This window comes from Cervus elaphus, chromosome 21 (assembly GCF_910594005.1).
Source record: "Cervus elaphus chromosome 21, mCerEla1.1, whole genome shotgun sequence".
Taxonomy (NCBI): domain Eukaryota; kingdom Metazoa; phylum Chordata; class Mammalia; order Artiodactyla; family Cervidae; genus Cervus; species Cervus elaphus.
In genome coordinates this window covers 23,218,843-23,237,677 of record NC_057835.1, presented here as the reverse complement: position 1 = coordinate 23,237,677, position 18,835 = coordinate 23,218,843, and the positions used below count along the sequence as shown (strand labels likewise).

The window sequence follows — 18,835 nt, the reverse complement described above, 5'->3', positions numbered from 1 at the left end:
CTGAATAGTATTCTGTTTTGTGTGTGTATGTGCCACCTCTTCTTAACTCATTCATCTGTTGTTGAACACAGGTTGTTTCCATGTCTTGGCAGTTGTAAATAATGCTGCTGTGAATACTGGGGTGCATGCATCTTTTTAAATTAGTGGCTTTTGGATATGTACGCAGAAGTGGAATTTCTGGGTCCTTATGGTAGTTCTAGTTTTAGATTTTTGAGAAACCTTGATATTGTTTTCCACAGTGCTGCACCAATTTACATTCCTACCAACAGTGTACAAGGGCTCCCTTTTGTCTACATCCTCGGCGACGTTTGTTATTTGTAAACTTTTTGATGATAGCCATTCGGACAGGTGTGAGGTGGTATCTCAGTTTGGTTTTGACGTGCGTTTCCCTGATGACTCAGTGATGTGGAGCATGTTTTCATGTGTCCGTTGGCCCTCTGCATCACCGTGTAATGAGAACTTTTTAGAGATGTGCTCAGCCTTCAAGTAAGCAATACAGTATTTGTAACTACAGTCACCATGCTGTACATTATATCCGCATGACTGAATTATTTTATTGCTGGAAATCTGTACTTTTGGACTCTCTTTATCCATTTCTCCCTCCCCCTTACCCCCTTTTTCAGCTTCTGCCTCTGATAACCACCGGTCTAGTCTCTGTATTTGCAGCTTGGATATTTGTTGTTCTTATTGATTGTTTTAAATCTCCACATATAAAGAAGTGAAACTAGCTCAGTCGTGTCTGACTCCTTGCGAACCCATGGACTATACAGTCCATGGAATTCTCTAGGTAAGAATACTGGAGTGGGTAGCTGTTCCCTTCTCCAGGGAATTTTCCCAACCCAGGGATCGAACCCAGGTCTCCCGCATTGCAGGCAGATTCTTTACCAGCTGAGCCACAAGGGAAGCCCAAAAATGAAAGTGAAAGTTGCTCAGTCGTGTCTGACTTTTTGTGACCCTACAGTCAGTCCATGGAGTTCTCTAGACCAGAATACTGGAATGGGTAGCTTTTTCCCTTCTCCAGCGGACCTTCCCGACCCAGGAATCAGACCGGGGTCTTCTGCATTGCAGGCGAATTCTTTACCGACTGAGCTATCAGGGAAGCCCCACATATAAGTTCTAACTTATTTAATTTAACATCCTGCCCTTAAGGTCCATCCTTGTTGTTGCAGATGGCAGCATTTCATTTTTTTTATGGATAAATAGTGTTCTGTTTTGTGTGTGTATCTCATGTCTTTTTATGTTTTCCTGCTTTGATGGACACTTAGGTTGTTTCCATATCTTGACTTATTGTCAGTATCACTGCGGTGAACTGGGCCAGGGGGGCATATATAGCTTCAAGAATTAGTATTTTTGTTTTCTTTGGATAGATACCCAGAAGTGGGATTACTGTAACTTTTAATTCCTTTCATGACTTAAAAAAAAATAAATTTATTATTTTAATTCTTTGCTTACATATTATATCTATATATGTTATAAACCCATTGAGACATTGATATAATTTGTGGTTGATATAATTTATCTGTTTTATAGAAGTAGAGAAAAGAAAGGAGAGTTAAGTATTTTTTATAAAGTGCTACATGATCTTTCTTATTTATAATTTTTTCTGGTCCTTTTCATTGGTTCCTGTGGAATCATTACCATCTAGTGACATTTCCTTGGTCATTACAGCTTTGTTCCCACCACTTCCTTTGTTTTATTGACAAATACATTACTTTTCTATATGTTATATAATTATGTACATACTATTTTATGCAGCTGGTTTTCAAATCGGTTAAGAGAAAGAATATGCATTATACTTTTTAAAAATCAGGTAATCGCTTTCATTGACACTATTTTTTCATGTGAATTTGTGTGGATTCTTAGGTCACTTGATTTCATGCTTAAAACCTTCAGTTAGATTATTTCATAAGTTGAGTCTGATACTTTCGATCAGTTTTTGTTTTCTGGGAATATTTTATTTTGCTTACATTTTGATAGATGGTTATATAAAAAGTTTTAGTTGATAGTTGTCTTTTTTTTAAATTCAGTACTTTGAATATGTCATCTTTCTGCCTTCTGGTCTACATTGTTTGTGATGAAAAGTCAGCTATTAATCATTTGAAAGTTCCCTTGTACATGATAAGTCATTTTCCTCATGCTTCTTTTTGGACTTTTTTTTTCTTTTTCCTTCAAATTTTTATATGATGTGTCTGGACCCCTTTGTGTCTGTCCTACTTGGAGTGTTCATCTTCGTACATGTGTAGATTTATCTTTTTAACAGCTTATCAACCAGAGACGTCTTAGTACGTCTTTTGTTACCCTAACGTCATTGACCAGAGGCATTTCAGTATTCACTTATGTAAGAAATCACTGGCTACAGGCATTAGTTTCTGTAAAAATCCCCTGGTCAATCATGTGCTAATTAAATTTAAGAGATTTATAGCCATAACTTTTTGGAAGGTTTTTTATGCTTCTTCCTCTCTTCTTTCTCTGTATTTTTATTAAATGTACATTGGTACATTTAGTGGCATCCCACATTTCTCAGAAAGTTTGTTCATTCTTAATTTTTATCTCTGTTCTTCATATTGCATAATTTCTATTGTTCATCAGTTTCTTCTTTCAGTTTATATCTGCTATTAAACTGTTCTGATGAATTTCTCATTCTAGTTATTGAACTTTTCAACTTCAAGATTTCTGTTTGGTTCTTTGTCGTCATACCTATCTTTACACTTTAAAAAAAATGAGATATAACTCAAATGCCCAAAATTTACCCATTGAAAATGTACAATTCAATGGTGTTTAGTTATATTTACAAAGTTGTGCAATTATTGCCACTTTTTAACTCAGGGTATTTTTATAATTTCAGAAAGAAACCCACATTGATTAGCAGTCAATCTCATTTCACTCCTTTCACATCCCCTAGAACTTTCTAGTCTATATTCATTCACCATGAATTTCGCTAGTCTAAGCTTTTTGGAGTCACAGTGGAGTCATAAATATGTGGTCCTTTGTATCTGGATTTTTTCACTAAATGCACTGTTTTCAGGGTTCACCAATGTTGTGTGTATCAGTACTCCGTTCTTATGGTTAAGTAGTATTCCATTGCATTGATGGAATATTATATTCCACATTCTACAATGTGAAATATTGATATACCACATTTTTAAAAAATCCATTCATCAATTGATGGACATTTGGATTCTTTTTTACCTTTCAGCTGTTATGAATACTGTTTCTCTATAATTAAAGTACAAGTTTTCCTATGAACATGTTTTCAGTTCTCTTATGTATATACTTAGAATAGCTTGATCAGTGGTCACTCTGGTTAAACTTTTGCGGGAACTGTCAGACTGCTTTCCATAATGGGCTCACCATTTTTTATTCCCACCAGCAATTTATGGTCTCTCCAGTTTCTTCATATCTTTGCCAACACAACCATACCACTGACTTTTTTCTTCATTTATTTTCTTAATAATAGCCACCCTCAAGAGTATGAAATAGTATCTCATTTTGGTTTTTATTTGCTCTTTGATAGCTAAATGGTTATGAGCATTGCTTCACATGCTTATTGGCTATTTGTGTATATGTTTATAATTTCTCTATTTAGTTTCTTTATTCTCTCTTTCACATGGAGTTTCTGTTCAGATCTTTTACCTATTTATCACTTGGCTTATTTGGGTTTTTACTGTTGAGATATAAGAATTCTGTATATAGTATATATATGTGTTATCTGATACATGAGTTGGGAGTATTTTCTCTGGTGTATGAGTTGTCTTTTCAGTTTCTTGATACTGTCCTTGGTTGCAAAAGGTTTTTATTTTGCAGAAGTCCAGTTTATTTATTTTTTTCTTTGATTCCTTGTTTTGTGTCATATATAAAAAACTATATAATACATGGTCATGCAGATTTAAACCTATGTTTTCTTCTTAGAGTTTTTGTAGTTTTACCTTTTAAATACTGATGTATGATCCTTTTTGAATTAATATTTTACTTGGTTTTAGGCAGGGTGAAATTCGTTCTTTTTCATGAGTATGTCCAATGGTCCCAATACCATGTGTTGAAAAACTGTTCTTTCTCCATTTAAAGGTCATGGTATCCTTGTCAAAAATCAGCTGACTATATATGGATGGGTTTATGTCTGGAATCTAAATCATTTTCCACTGATCTGTATGCCTCCCCTTTTGCTAATTCCATCCTCTCTTGATTAGTATAGTTTTGTAGTAGATTTTGAAACTGGAAAGTTAGCGTTCCCTAACTCTGTTTTTCTTTTTCAAGATTGTTTTGGCTCTTTTGGGTCTGTTGCATTTACATAGGTATTTTAAAATGAATTTCCTATTTCTGTCCTCTTCTGCCCCACCCCTCCATGGCTGGGAGGACCTGTTTCCTTCTGGTGTTGGTGTGGGGGGCAGAGGAGCATTCCACATGAAAGAGACCGCATTCTAGTAATGACCTAGTAGTGGTCAGGGCCTGAAGATTTCAGGAGAGGGCATGGTTGGGAGAATGCTGTTCTACTTTTATGCTGTGAAATTCCTAACTGTAAATGTAACATGACCAGAAAGCCTAATTATTCACACATTCCTGCTTACACTGCTTAAGACTTGAGGTCTTCAAACAAGTAAACAAAATCTAACAACAACCTTTGAGAGAATCATTGGAAGTTAGCGTTCATAGGTGATATAATGGAAAAAGAGTGTCATTAGTAGAGATATAACCAACATTGACTAAATGGCATCGAGGAACCACAGCACATGTGTGCTCTTTCAATACCAACATGTCCTAGGAGCATTGTGAGGGGTAACAGTAGTTAGCTTTTTCTTGAGTGGGAGTTATGAAATTAGTTTTGCACTCTGACAGTAAAAACCACAGGTATGATGTCTATACTACACCACAAAGAATGTTTATGTGCATGATTGCACAGTAGATAGACACTGAGTATCTATTTTTCTACTCCATATTTGAAAACTTCATTGATAAATCACTGTAGCTCTCATGAGCCCATGAGAATTTTGTAAAATCAATTATTTATTCAGACAGTTGCTTTACGAAAACTATATGCTCAGGACTGCCACATAGCCTAGGGGTTTACATCAGTGAACAGAATCCAAGTTGTCGGTGGGATGTCAGCCTTGGCGTTCTTTTATACTAATTGATAGCATACCTGAGAACAGGGAATGTTTTCATGAGTAAAGGATAGAGTGAGTAATATCAGTTGAGCTTGCATTGTTTTGCTTTAAACAAAGGTATTATTTATAGTGTTTCTTCATGGGTGAATGCACACTGAGGAGTATGAGTAAAACATTTCTTTAACTAGATCTGTGAACTTTGTGTTCTTACGACTGCCTCTGAGGGGCCTGCGCTGGGTAGAGAACAGGAACTACAGTGTTCAGGTGTTAATAATTACAACCTTCAATCCACAGTAGAATTCACTTTTTAATTATAACAAAATTTTAAGCCTAGGCCTACTCCTAGGTGCAATTTTGGTCCATGTATCCTTAGTTATCAGTTGGTATCAAGATATTTAGATAAGTTTTAACATTCATCTGAGTAAATCATATTTGATTGAAAAAAGAAGCTTTTATTAGAAGGTAAACCGTATGTATTTCCAGTTCTTTTTCCTTTGACTTCCTATGCTAGTATTATTTACAACTTACTTTAAACATACTTTGAAATAACTATGAACAAATAATTATGTCATAGTTTTGAAAGAGTAAGGTTTAAAGTATATGATAATTTTAAAAGAATAAATGTTCAAGATTTTTTAACATTTTACTGTGTTGAGGAAAATCATTTGACCGTGTGATTCTATCAGAGTTAAAGACGTGATAGGCCTGTTTGCTTTGACTTTGAGAGTTTTGTGCTGTTGTAAGATGAGAGACCTGTGAAAGTACTTAGTAAAAATTAAGACAGAAAACTAAAGGGTGAACAAACATCTGTGATTTCATCGTGGCCTTCTACCAGTATAGACTGCTGAGTGTTTGTGGGTTGAATCTTGTCCCTGTGAGTACTGTAGGACTCCTGTGGGTTTCCCCGGATTAGGAGCTGGTTGTGAACTGCTGCAGTTCATGAGGATGAACTCTCCTAATGTTCTACCAAGGATGGCATTTTTGGAGTAGGAGAAAAAGCAGATGACAAAAACTACAGGAAAAGAGAAGCGTTTCTTTCTGAAAGTATGTAGACTCCCTGCAGATGGTGTCTTCCTTGCCTTCTCATTTGCATCTTACCTTTGTGGATGAGTTAACGTAGCCTGTGTGGGAATGACATAACTTGACTATCTCTTACTTATTCTGACTGCATCGCGTGAGAGGACTGCACTGTGGCCCACATTTTTCTCCAGGGCTTTCTGCGGAAGTGAGTCAACACGTTGTTTCTGGCTTTACTTGCTGTCCCTCCCTACCATGCCAGCATTGGGCGCATTGGAATTTTCCAGGTATATCATTAGAGCAGGCAGCACAGGAAGGGCCAGAGCGGGATTCACAGTGCCTGGGGAAGTCCCAGGGATTGTTCCAGGAAGTACTGAAAGTGGACCAAATGGAGTAGGGGTCAAAAAATGACCTGAATAAAAAATGGACAGAACACTGAAAGGCCTTCATCATATTTAACTATCTTTTATTATCATATTTAAAAACTGATTTAAAATGTAAGCTGAGATTTTTAGCGTGGATTTCAACACCTTTTTTTGTGCTTGTGCCAAGAACACAGTGTTCTGTTAAGTCATTCAGTGACGAAGACTACTGGCTTGCTGCCAACCAGGGTCAAGTTCATTCAGATAAGCTTCAGTGTAGATACTGAGTGAGGAACATTCCTCCGTCTTGGCATGCTAGGTGGGTTTGGAGAATCAGTTGTTTTCAAAGATTGTTGTGTTAATGTCACATTCTTGTCTGTTTGTTGACTCTGTGTCTGATTAGTGAAATAGCGCTGCTCTCCTAACCATTTCAGATGAGTTTCTAGCAGGCCCTGCATGAACTCCACTCTGTCGTGTAAACTGTTGCTTTACACCACTGAAGGGAACACACAGGATTCCAGAAGTGCTGCTTTCAGTCACATATGCAAATTGAAGCTGGAAAAGGTAGATTAGAAGCAAGAAAAATACTATCAAATACCCATCTTTAAGGGAGGTGGCGGGGGGATCGGGATGGGGAATACGTGTAAATCTATGGCTGATTCATATCAATGCATGACAAAACCCACTGAAATGTTGTGAAGTAATTAGCCTCCAACTAATAAAAAAAATAAATAAATAAAATAAAAAAATTAAATACCCATCTTTAAGGATTTTATTCATCCTTTCACTCATTGGAATGAATGGTTCTTTCTTAGTTCCTTGGTTTCCTTTCTTAGTTACCATCTTTGTTTTCCAGTTTCAGAAATTCATTGACTCTGTTATATTAAAAATGTACTAAGTACACAGAAATCTAACAATTAGAGCAGTTTTGCCTGGAAATTGCATTTAAACAGGTTTTTTTTGAAAGTATTTAATTTGTCAATGTGTGAGTGAGCAAACATATCTTGGTTTATAGGTGGCTTACTAGATCCTCAGAAGATTACTTTTATTCTGTTCATTGTAGTATTTAACGAAGGGTATGAAGTTGGTGTTGCTACTGATAAAGGTTTTAAAGAACGCTTGCATTACTTACTGTCTGCTGGAGTATGTGATTTGGGGGCCAGTGTCTGGTGGTGGTCCCCTTTCTGTGACCGGTCGCAGTGTCCCGTAATGGCCCTCTTTCTGTGACTGATCACCGTCTTACTCAGTAATGCCTGTCTGGACTCGCGCAGGATGCCGTGTCCTCATCAGGTACCAGCCTTCACCGGGTACCAGCAGTCAGCCAGTTAATGGATACCAGCCGCGTCACGGGTCAGACATGTGATGATGGAGCATTTAGGTCTGGAAACATATTTTATATCATAAAAAAATAATCCCATGAAGCAAATAAATCATAAACCTATGCTTTTACAGACTTATTTAAAAGCAAACATGTTATCAAAAGCTATAACATAAATATTTGTTTAGCTCATTTTTCTGCATGGGTTACTTTGGGCTTCTAGTAAAGCTTGAGCAGAATAAATTTCTTCCATCAAATCTTCCTGTAGCAAGCATACTAATTTACCACTCTTCCAAGGACCTTTGAACAGTATTAAATATTGTTAATGCAGATAGAATATGCATGAATTTCTCAGAAAGCCTTAGAATTTAAGTGCTGAAAGGAATATAGCATTTCCTCCCTTCCTCAAGAGGCACTCTGTAGTGTTAGTAGAAAGTTAGGGTTGGGTATTATATCGCCATAGCACTCCTTTTGCTTCCATTGTGCCCTTTGTCATAGCTCCCAGCAAACATTGCCTTTCTCCCCAGGTAGACTGAAGTTTCTTGAAGTCCAGGGTATACCTGAGTGAGGAAATGAATGAATGAGTGAAACAGAGGCAAGACATGAGGATGGACAGTGGCAGGGACTTTATAAAAACACTGCTGGCAGGACTCATGTATTCTCGAGTTAAATACCTGTGTCTGTGGTGAAAGCTGAACTAAATACAACTATTTAAACATTCAGTTCTCATGAAAATTGAATTGCTGATATTATATTTTTTGTCTATTTATTCTCCTACATTTCTCTCCTTTTATTGGAAAGCTTTATGCCTGCCAGGAAGGTGACAGGACAGAGTAATGGGGTCAGAGTGCTGCCGTGGGAGCATGATTTCTCATCCAGTCACTGTGCCTGTCAGTATCCAAACTCTCAGATTGTAGTTGAGGATACTTAACATAAGTATGTGTCCTGATACCATCAAAATTTTCAACTGTGAGAGAAGCTAAGTGGAGAAAGATTCTGTACTTAATTAGGAAAAAGTTAAACAAACGACTGTAACAAGCATGCATGATCACATGGCTTAGCCACTTGAAAACGTTTTTCCAGAATTTTGTATGAGAGTTACATTCCAAGTAGAGAGCTCATTAACAAAGCACACGGGTCTCATAGGTTGAATGTGTGCTGACGGTCTATATCACTTATATTTCTAGGAGAAATTGTAATGAAACACTCTTCAGTACACAGCGCGTTTGTGGTGGCTGGGAGCAGGGGATGCCTGCTTGTAGTCTAGTCAGCTTAGTTGAGTGCTCATGTAAAAGGTTTTGACTGTTAAATAAGTAGGGGTTTAAGGAGTGGGGGAAAGTGTGAATTTATCAGCAGGGATTTTAAGGGAAACATGTTAAACTTTCGATACTATGATGCTTCCTGTTCATCTTTTCCTGTGAGTCTTCCATCTAAATTGCTGGACTGTGACACACCTTGCTGTTTGGATCTGAGGGAGGGAACATCATTCCACCGTGTTTCCACATCACAGCACCCACTCCCTCCACGGCCTGACACCCACTGCCTCCGTGTCCGGACACCCACTCCCTAGCTACAAGTCAGAGCTTGTGCTTCTCTTGCCTGTGTTGGAGATACCAGTGCACTGCTCTGCTGCGTGTGGATCTTACAGGTTTTAAAGATGTCCCACTAGATACTAAGATTTCTGCCTGAAAAAAGCACTGAGTGGAGGGGTTTAGGAAGGCCAAGGCAAAGAGGACATTTGCTTAAGTCAAACTTCTTTCTTTTATCTTATCCATCCTTTCTCTTTGGCTATGAGTTACATTCTTTCTGTGGTATGATGGAGCAGGATAGCACTTATTTTCCCCACTGTATGATTTCTGCTTCTTTTATTGAGCTAAACTTCTAAGAAAGAAAGCTCAAAGGGCCTTATTTCTTTAAATATGTGCCTTTGTTTTGTTTACTTATAAGAAAGAAATTTGAAATCTGGAATTTGGAGTTCTGAAAAAAAAACTGGAGAAGAAAATGAGAAAGAAAGGAAAGGAGATTTCTTATGTGTTGAGGATGTAGTGTTTTAAAGCTGCATTAAGGTCAGTAAATCATATTAGAAAGGATTAAATGTAAGTATACTTATTTGTGAATCAGTAGATTTGTGAGTGTTTACTCACTGAAATGTGGCTTGCACATATTTTATTCTGACAGTTTTTGTTCTCCACCCTGGTAAAAATTGCCATCCTTATTTATAAAATCTGTTAACAAGAAACTGGACTCTGGGCATAACATTTTATTTATTTAATTAAAAAATGTTGAATGATTATCTTATTTTTTTCCCCCAAATAACTGCACATCCAAAATGATAGGTTTACACTGTATGGTTTACTCCTGAGTTTGGCGCATTTTCCTGTGGTGGCAGGATGACAGGACCGGAAACAGATTTTCTTAAGATTCAGATTTAAGGCTGAGATCTCCTTCTGCCCATTGCACAGCAGTCTTGTGACATGAAGACAATTAAATACATTCACATCTGTTCTGTCTATAGTTGTCTCTAATATGGAATGGCATTGGCTCAAACTGTCTCGTAAGAATTTCTCAATTCAAGAGCACTTTCTCACCTTTATATTACTTCAGTAGGAAACTTCAAAGGTTCTGTTTTCATGTAATCTTTCTTTTCTATGGGTTTTAGTCCTACCCATAGTTATTTATATTTAAGAAGTTAGGATGTAGGATACACACGTGAACACACACGCACTCTTTTGAATCTTGTCTGCATTATTAATTCATAATCCAGCAACTTTTCTATAGTCTCTCTAGCTGGAGGTAATTAGAATCAGCACTTTTGTATAATTTATTTTCATTTTAAGATGTGAACTCTGTGTGACTGGGATTTCATGGACATCTGGTAATAAGAATGAGGCGTAGTGTCTCCAACCCTTTTACTTGTATAAGTTTTTAGTTGAGTTCTATTTTTATATTATTATCCGTGGCACATTAAATGAAGAATTCATATCACCTTTGTTAACATTGTGTCAGAACACTGTTAGTCCCAAATGTTGACAGCATCACTCCTTTAAAAGTACCACAGACAAGGCCTCTGCTTGTTTGGGTGTCCCTGGTCCCAGTTCTGAGATGGCCTTCCCTTTTGGCTGTACCCACAGGGGCAGAATTGAAAAGAGAGTTAATGAATGCAGGAAGCAGGATAGTGATTTTATGTCTCAGCCTGTTCTGCAGGGATGAAGGTGGGGAATGAATATTTTAATTCTTTTTCTCATTTTCCTCAAAAATCAGCTTAACCATTGCAGACAAAGTTGAGATTTGATCACTCGACTTAATGCCTTGTACAGTTGTCAGTGTCTTCCAGTTTAAGGTAGAGGGCACCCCATCTCTGAGGAGAGTGCAGTCATTTGTGGGTGTATGTGTTTCAGGTATTTTGTGTGTGTCAGGAATACATTATGAAAGGTAGTTCTCATTTTGGAATTTACCACTAGCCTTCTCCTTCCAGATATTCTTCCTGCTTCAACGAATGGATCCTCAGTAGCAACTAACCACAGCAGTGTGATCAGGGTTGACTTTCAGACTGAACAGTACATATGTGTGTGTGTAAAACTGCTTGAAAGAGCCTGGGACGCTCTTTACAGAAGTGGAGAGACTGGCTTTTCCAGAAAACAGTCAATAAGAATCTTCGCTGTGTGGCTGGTTATTTCTCATTGGTTCTTAAGCAGCCAGAGGACAGTGCTCTCAAATGGTGATTCTGTTTATTGTGCTCACCTTGAAGCCTGGAGAGTTTACTCTGCTCACCTGTCTCTGTCATTGATCCATTTGTCGTCCCCAGGTAAGAGGCCTGTGGACCGGGGGAGTGGTTCAGAGCGTCAGGCCTCAGAGGGCCTGCCAGGCACAAGACCTATAAGCTGTTAGGAAGTTCCTGCAGGCGCTGCTTTACTGGAATGTGGCTCCCACATCACCAGATCCTCTCAGTTTCCAGGAAGCTCTCCAGATCTGTCTGTAAAAATCTCCCCGTTTCTACACGTAGGCAGCTCATGCAAAGAAAATCAAAACGAAAAGTGAAAAACTCCACAGGGCGAAAAGCAAACATGGAAACCCTTCAGCTGACTGCCAGTCTGAGGCAGTGTCAATACCTCACAGCACCCATCGCCTTGTTCTCAGCACATTGCTTTGATGCTGTTTGTATTCATGGGCGAGTAGGACTGTGATTCAGCTTTTATTTAGTGTTATAATGAGCATTCACATATGTCTTTCACACCTTGCTTAAATTCTATTGTGCTTTTTAATATTGAAAATAAGTGATAAGTGATGCTGATGAAACTGTAAAAAAAAAAAAATTACAGCTGATAAATGGATTAAATGACCACAGTTACGCAAAAAGAGGCATCTAAAGTGCTAGTGCTGTGACCTTGAGTAGGTTCAAAACTGCTCTGACTTCACTTTTAGCCCTGAAATGCAGACGGTGATATCTGCTATTAGCACTTGTCAAGTTCCAGTGAGACCACATGAGAGGATGAAGGATTTGTAAATGGTAAAGCATTATATGAATTTATCATCACAATAAGTCATTTTTATTAATAACCGAGTTATTAATATATTGTTACTGTATACTGAGTGCCTTCCACCCATCTGACCATTAGTAAGGAGACAGGGTGGATGTACACTGACCCTGGTCTACAGGTCAGTGATACACTGTGGCCCCCAGGGGAGACTACAGGCTTGGACTCAGTAAGGCTGCATCAGGCGGACAGGAGTTAAAACCAGACATTGAGATGTGAGGTCTTTGTAGAGAAGTCATTCTCCAACCAGCAGCAGAGCACCACTTGGGAGCTTGTTAGAAATACAGATTCTCAGGCAAGCCACAGACCACTGAATCAGAGTCGGGGGTGAGGCCCAGCTGTCCTTAATGAGCTCTGCAGGCATTCTGTGACTTGAGCGTTGCCAAGAAGGAGAGGCATTCGGAGGGGCAGGAATATCTGTAGGAGAGTAGTCTTGGCACTGGCGTGTGGGGGGAGATCCGGAACTCGGCTCTGGGAATGCAGGAGCGCTTGCCTAGTTTGGCTCAGTAGGGTCTGGAAGAGCAGGCCCTCGGTGATGGGTGTCAGGAACACAGGGCTCCTCAGCTGTCAGGTCACGGCCAGTGCTCCTGGGCTTTCCTCTCCGGTGGTTGTCCAGTCCAGAGGCTCTGCATGCTGCCTGTCTTCTGACCTGAGTCTAGGTTTCGGAGTAGCCAGAGGAGCCCCAGGAAGGCATAGTGGTTAGTGTGAGCCTAATCGCAGTGTGGGGGAGGGCTGGGGGGCAGCGTGGTGTGTGGGTGTGTGTGTGGGGGTGTGTGTGTGTGTGTGTGTGTGCGCGCGCGCAGCATGGCAGGTGCAGTGGAGGGCTGTGGGACAGCTTGGAGGGAGGGAGTGTGTGTGTGTGTGCAGCATGGCAGGTGCAGTGGAGGGCTGTGGGGCAGTGTGTAGGTTGTGTGGGTGTGTAGTTGTGTGCAGCATGGCAGGTGCGGTGGAAGGCTCTAGGGCAGTGTGTAGGGTGTGTGTGTGCATATGCACACACGTGCGTGGGTGTGTGCAGCACGGCAGGTGCGGTGGAAGGCTCTAGGGCAGTGTGTAGGTTGTGTGGGTGTGTAGATGTGTGCAGCACAGCAGGTGCGGTGGAGGGCTCTGGGGCAGTGTGTAGGGTGTGTGTGTGTGTGTAGATGTGTGCAGCACGGCAGGTGCGGTGGAGGGCTCTGGGGCAATGTGTAGGGGGTGTGTGTGTGCATATGCACACACGTGCGTGGATGTGTGCAGCACAGCAGGTGGTGTGCAGGCTTCTTGAGGTTGGTGGGGAAGAGGCCTGCTGTGCTGCCCCAGAGACAAGAGGCTGGGAGGGACTGTCTTGCGTGGTGCTGACAGAACACTTGCATCGTGTTCACAGACGCACAGTGGCTGTGATGTGCGGTGGGGTCAGAAGCCCCCCTCACAAGGCTGTTGCAGAGCTGTCGTGGGCCTGGCCTGGTGGGCCTTCCTCCAAGCCCCGTGTCTGCAGGCTGCCAGGCACAGGTCACCCAGTGCGGGTGTGTGTCCGAGTCCTACCTTGAGCCTTCTTCCCATCACTCTTGGACCACATACCTTTACATATCACCACATCCAGTTTCTGCCATTTCTAGAATATGTGCGTTGTGCTTTTTGGTCTGTTTTTTGAAAATGAAATAAATTAGGTATACAAAAATACAGAAAAAATCATGAGCACCCATGAATCTTTACAGCCTGGGAAATAACACATTACAGGGAGAATTTAGGCACCCTCCTCCCATCTTTACCCATGTTCCTGTTTTTGGGGGCCAGTATCACCTCAAATTGATCAGAGCCTCACCTACCCAGTCTTGTCTCGCCTCTGCGTAGTGAACCAACAATGCAGTGTGTTTTGTCAGAGGTCCTGTTACAGTAAGCTCCAGGGGAGACTCATGGGCTAATTCATGTTGCAAAAGTGTCTCCGGGGGAATTAAAAGGCATAGAAATTAGAGCTATTTAAAGAAATGTTATTTAGGTAGGAGAATATTTCAGACTCGTCAGTGTTTGGCTTCCCCTCTGTCCTTGCCCCCAACCCCGCCTCTGGCAGTGACTCTCAGAGGGGAGGCTTGTTGGATGGCCCCTTTCCATGCCTGTTGGGAAGCATCACAGAGTTCTGCATGTTATTAAAATGATTCTTTAAAAGAAAGCATTCGCTTTCTGATTTTGCTCTTCAGAAGAGCAGAAACACGCTTTGCGCTGCAGTTCAGTTTGGGGGCGGCTGAGCTCACGTTTGGTCTGGAGAGCGTGGTGGCCTGCTGCCAGTCTGCTGTTTGAAGGGTTTTCTGCCCTACCCCTACCCCTCCCTGCTCCTCTCCCGCCCTCTCTCTTTCCCTCCCTCTCGAGGAGTTAAGGAAAATCATTCCCTTCTAGCAGAGTTCTTCCAGCTGTTTTGGGGGCTTAAAGCAAGGTGGCTGAAGTGCCTGTAGAGGACTGAAATCAAAGGTAGGGATCTGTTTCAAATATACCTGGGTCACTGTTTCCAAGGAGAACATGGAGAAGGCGGAATCAGCTCTCTGTTTTTAGTTGTTGCTCCTATAAAGCATTATTCTTCTGTTAATATGAAATAAAACATTTGGTTCATTGTGAAAGCGTACTGCCCAGCAGAGGAAACGATCACATGTAATCCTCCGGATGCCTCCCTGAACTCTTCCATGGCTCCTGCCCTCTTGGCCATCAAGCCAAGCTTCCTCTGTGCTGGGTGTTCACTCCCAAGTCCTTGACTCTGGAGTTCGGGCCTCACTTTGCAGAGCCGTGGGTGTCTTGTTGGCTTAATCTGGGCTGGAAGCTGCCACAGGAACCCTCGCTTTGGTTTCAGGCTGTGTTCTGGTTCTTTGTTTATTTTTCTTTGTTTCTTAAGTTGAGATGTAATTGGCATATAACATATATATATATATATATATATATATATATATATATAGTAGGTATACAGCATAATGATTTGATTCTTTTGTGTATGTTACAGAATGATCACCAGAAGTCTAGTTCAAATCCCCAAGCAGTGTTTTTGATCCTGTAACTTCAAAGCAGTTTTTGTTTTTGAAGAGCCTAGTCCTAGGTGAGGTACCAGCTCCACAAGCTGGCTAGGTCTGCTCGGTTGTTTAATTATCAGTCTCGGGCCCCACATAGAATTCTCATTTGGAAAATGCCCAGTGTTCATCTGATCTCTTTCAGCGGTAACGAATCTTACAGACTCTTTAGAAAATACCATGTTTCTCGTGCAGTCTTCTCAGTGGTGTTTCTGGTAAAGCAGGCCTCATAATCCAAAATGTTTATTGAAAAGTGTCTCCATCTCTAGTAGTTAGGTTTTCCCTTTGAGCTTGTGGTCAGACCTTGTCTTGGGTGCACAACTGCTGCCCAGTCTTGGGTGAGTTTCCACCCTTTCCCTGCATGCACTGGGGCAGGTAGCAGATGGATAGGCTTTGTTTTTTATTAATTTTTAACTTTTAATTGATTCAGTTTTTAATCGGAATAGCTTGGACAGATAACACCTGTAAATTTAAGGTGTACAGCATGTTAATTTGATACAATTGTATATTGCAACATGATTGCCCTTGTAGGGATAATTAGCACCTCTGTTATGTTACATAATTATCATTTCTTCTTAATTTTTGCAATTGTTAGGTGTCAGTCTCCAAGCCAGTTTGATGATGAGAACAGGGTTTTGTTATCTGTATTCCCTGCTATGTATTAGATTTCCGGGGCTTACTTTCTGTTGGCTGCAGGTCTATCTCCGTCACAGCGTCTGTCCCACCCCTCAACCCCCCAGCACCTGGTAACCATTGTGTTACTCTCTGCCTCTACCAGTTTGGCTTGTTTGTTTAGATTCCACATATAGATGATACCATGTAGGGCTTGTCTTTGTCTCCCTGACTTGCTTCACTTAGTGTAATGGCCTCGAGCTCCATTCATGTGGTTGTACATGGCACGTCTGATGGTCTTTATGGCGGGGTGGGTGGGTGCCACCTGACCACCCTCACTGCAGGCTGTGGCTCTTCTCTGATGTGTCTGTGCTGCGGGCAGCCCAGCACCCACCACAGAAGGGGGCGTCCACAAGTGTTAGGGTGTGTAACCTCTGCAACTTCTCCTGCCAGAGAAGGTCAGGTAAAGACATAGGTGGGTTTCTGCAAGTATGAGGCTTCTCGTGGGGCACTAAGCTTGGTAACAAGCTGTAGGTCAATCTGTCTTGCTCCCGCCGTCACAGAGCAGCTCCGCCAGGCTTCTTTTGGAACCAGATTCCTGCGGTCAACGTGCCATACCCAGGGTGGCAGCTGCCTCTCTCCGAGTCCCCTTCCCCAGCAGGCAACCACTATGACTAAGTTTTCCCAGAGACGTTAGTGTGTGATGCTCTGTCCCCTGAGCTCTGTAAACGAATGCCAGCATAGCTGACGCAGCGCTGCGCGTGGAGTGCACAGGTCGTGTGCCCGGGTCCTCCCGTCCCTGACGCAGCGCTGCGCGTGGAGTACACAGGTCGTGTGCCCGGGTCTTCCCGTCCCTGACGCAGCGCTGCGCCTGGAGTGCACAGGTAGTGTGCCCAGGTCCTCCCATAGCTGACGCAGCGCTGCGCGTGGAGTGCACAGGTAGTGTGCCGGGGTCCTCCCATAGCTGACGCAGCACTGCGCGTGGAGTGTACAGGTCGTGTGCCCGGGTCCTCCCGTCCCTGACGCAGCGCTGCACGTGGAGTGCACAGGTCGTGTGCCCGGGTCTTCCCGTACCTGACGCAGCGCTGCGCCTGGAGTGCACAGGTCGTGTGCCCGGGTCCTCCCGTCCCTGACGCAGCGCTGCGCGTGGAGTGCACAGGTCGTGTGCCCGGGTCCTCCCGTCCCTGACGCAGCGCTGCGCGTGGAGTGCACAGGTCGTGTGCCCGGGTCCTCCCGTCCCTGACGCAGCGCTGCGCGTGGAGTGCACAGGTCGTGTGCCCGGGTCCTCCCGTCCCTGACGCAGCGCTGCACGTGGAGTGCACAGGTCGTGTGCCCGGGTCCTCCCATAGCTGACGCAGCGCTGCGCCTGGAGTGCACAGGTCGTGTGCCCGGGTCCTCCCATAGCTGACGCAGCGCTGCACGTGGAGTGCACAGGTAGTGTGCCCGGGTCCTCCCATAGCTGACGCAGCGCTGCACGTGGAGTGCACAGGTAGTGTGCCCGGGTCCTCTCGTAGCTGACACAGTGCTACACGTGGAATGCACAGGTAGTCTGCCCAGGCTATCCCCTGGGAACGCAGGAGGTCCCCTTCTTCTGACCACTGTGGTGCGGGGCCCACACATGGCGGGACCCTCATCTCCTGAGCCGTTCCCCTGCGCGTGGATGTTCAGGTCGTTTCCCGTCTTTTACTTGGGAAACAAAGCAGCCCCCACGAATATCAGTTTTGGATATGCAAATACAGATTTTCCAAGTTATGTTTCTCTCTCTACTTTGAAGTCGTTCATTTCTAGAATCTCTTTTCCATTATTTAATGTAAATATTATATAATTGACTTGTGTGTAACTCTGGATTGTCAGTTATGCTATTACCTCATTCCTATAGAGAGGAGAATGGGTTGCCTACTGTATTAGCCTCAGTTCTGAAGACGTTGTTCTTCCTGGCAGGGAGAAATAAAGAGCTTATAAAAACAGATGAAAAGTTAGGACTGGAGATATCAGTAAATTGGATAGTGGGGAAAAATGACGAATTACCTAACTTCTTAGGTGTGCTGCACAAGGTCTGAGGGATCTAGAAAAGAATGTTTGTGTGTGTGTGTGTATGTGTATGTATACTGAACACACACACAGATCTGGACAAGGTAGAGAAGCACAGTGCCCCTATTAAACGTATATGTGTGTGTGTATGTATACCCAACACATACACACACAGATCTGGACAAGGTGGAGAAGCACAGTGCCCCTATTAAAAGGACAGGAGCCAGAGCCAGATGAGGCTCACTCTGGGCAGTATGGGTACCCGAGACAGGTGGGGCTGACAGTGACCAGAAAAGCGTCTGTGGAGCTGACCTGCCCGACTCAGGAGCCTCTAGCGCCAAGGCATGTGTGCTCTGAGCCTGAGGTGGGCCTGAGGGGAGGAGTCCCTGAGGCCGACTCTGGTGTGAAGTGGGATTGCGGGCCTTGAAGTGTGAGTTCCGGGCCCAGGGAATGCCAAGTGTTGGCCTTGGGTACTGGCATGAGAAGCTCCCTGTGACTGGGACAAGGGGGCCGCGCTGATTCCCAAGTGGGGGTGGCTGAGGGGGCTGTTGAGGACTTCACTGGCATGGGCAGAGCGGAGCCAGTCTGTGCATGGATGGGAGAAGAAAAGAAAATTCCAGGGAGGGGAGGTCAAGTTGGGTTTCTAATGACCCTGTTCCAGATGGAATGTGCATTGGAATGGAGAGAGGAAGGAGTATTAAGATCTGTTAATGAATTAGTTTCGGTTTGGCTTGTTGTCACAGAGAACATAGAGGAAAAGATAAAGTCATCATGCTGAGGCTGGTAGACTGGAACAGTGGCTGCCGGCGGGTGTAACAAAAATCTCAGAAAGGGG

The 18,835-nt window shown here is 42.7% G+C and overlaps 1 protein-coding gene across 7 annotated transcripts in view; it reads left to right on the top strand.

The window, feature by feature from the left end:
• The window catches only part of SPIDR (scaffold protein involved in DNA repair), a 270,899-nt gene that overhangs the window by 56,944 nt on the left and 195,120 nt on the right, over positions 1-18,835 (top strand). Inside the window, exons 1-2 of one of the 7 annotated variants that reach the window (XM_043879254.1) lie at positions 6,779-6,800; positions 6,916-7,045. The exons of the other annotated variants lie outside the window; for them this stretch is intronic. Coding sequence (XP_043735189.1) covers positions 6,938-7,045 — 108 coding nt within the window. The 5' untranslated portion in view covers positions 6,779-6,800; positions 6,916-6,937. Of the gene's footprint in view, positions 1-6,778; positions 6,801-6,915; positions 7,046-18,835 lie in introns of those variants that run through there. 7 annotated transcript variants of the gene reach the window in all.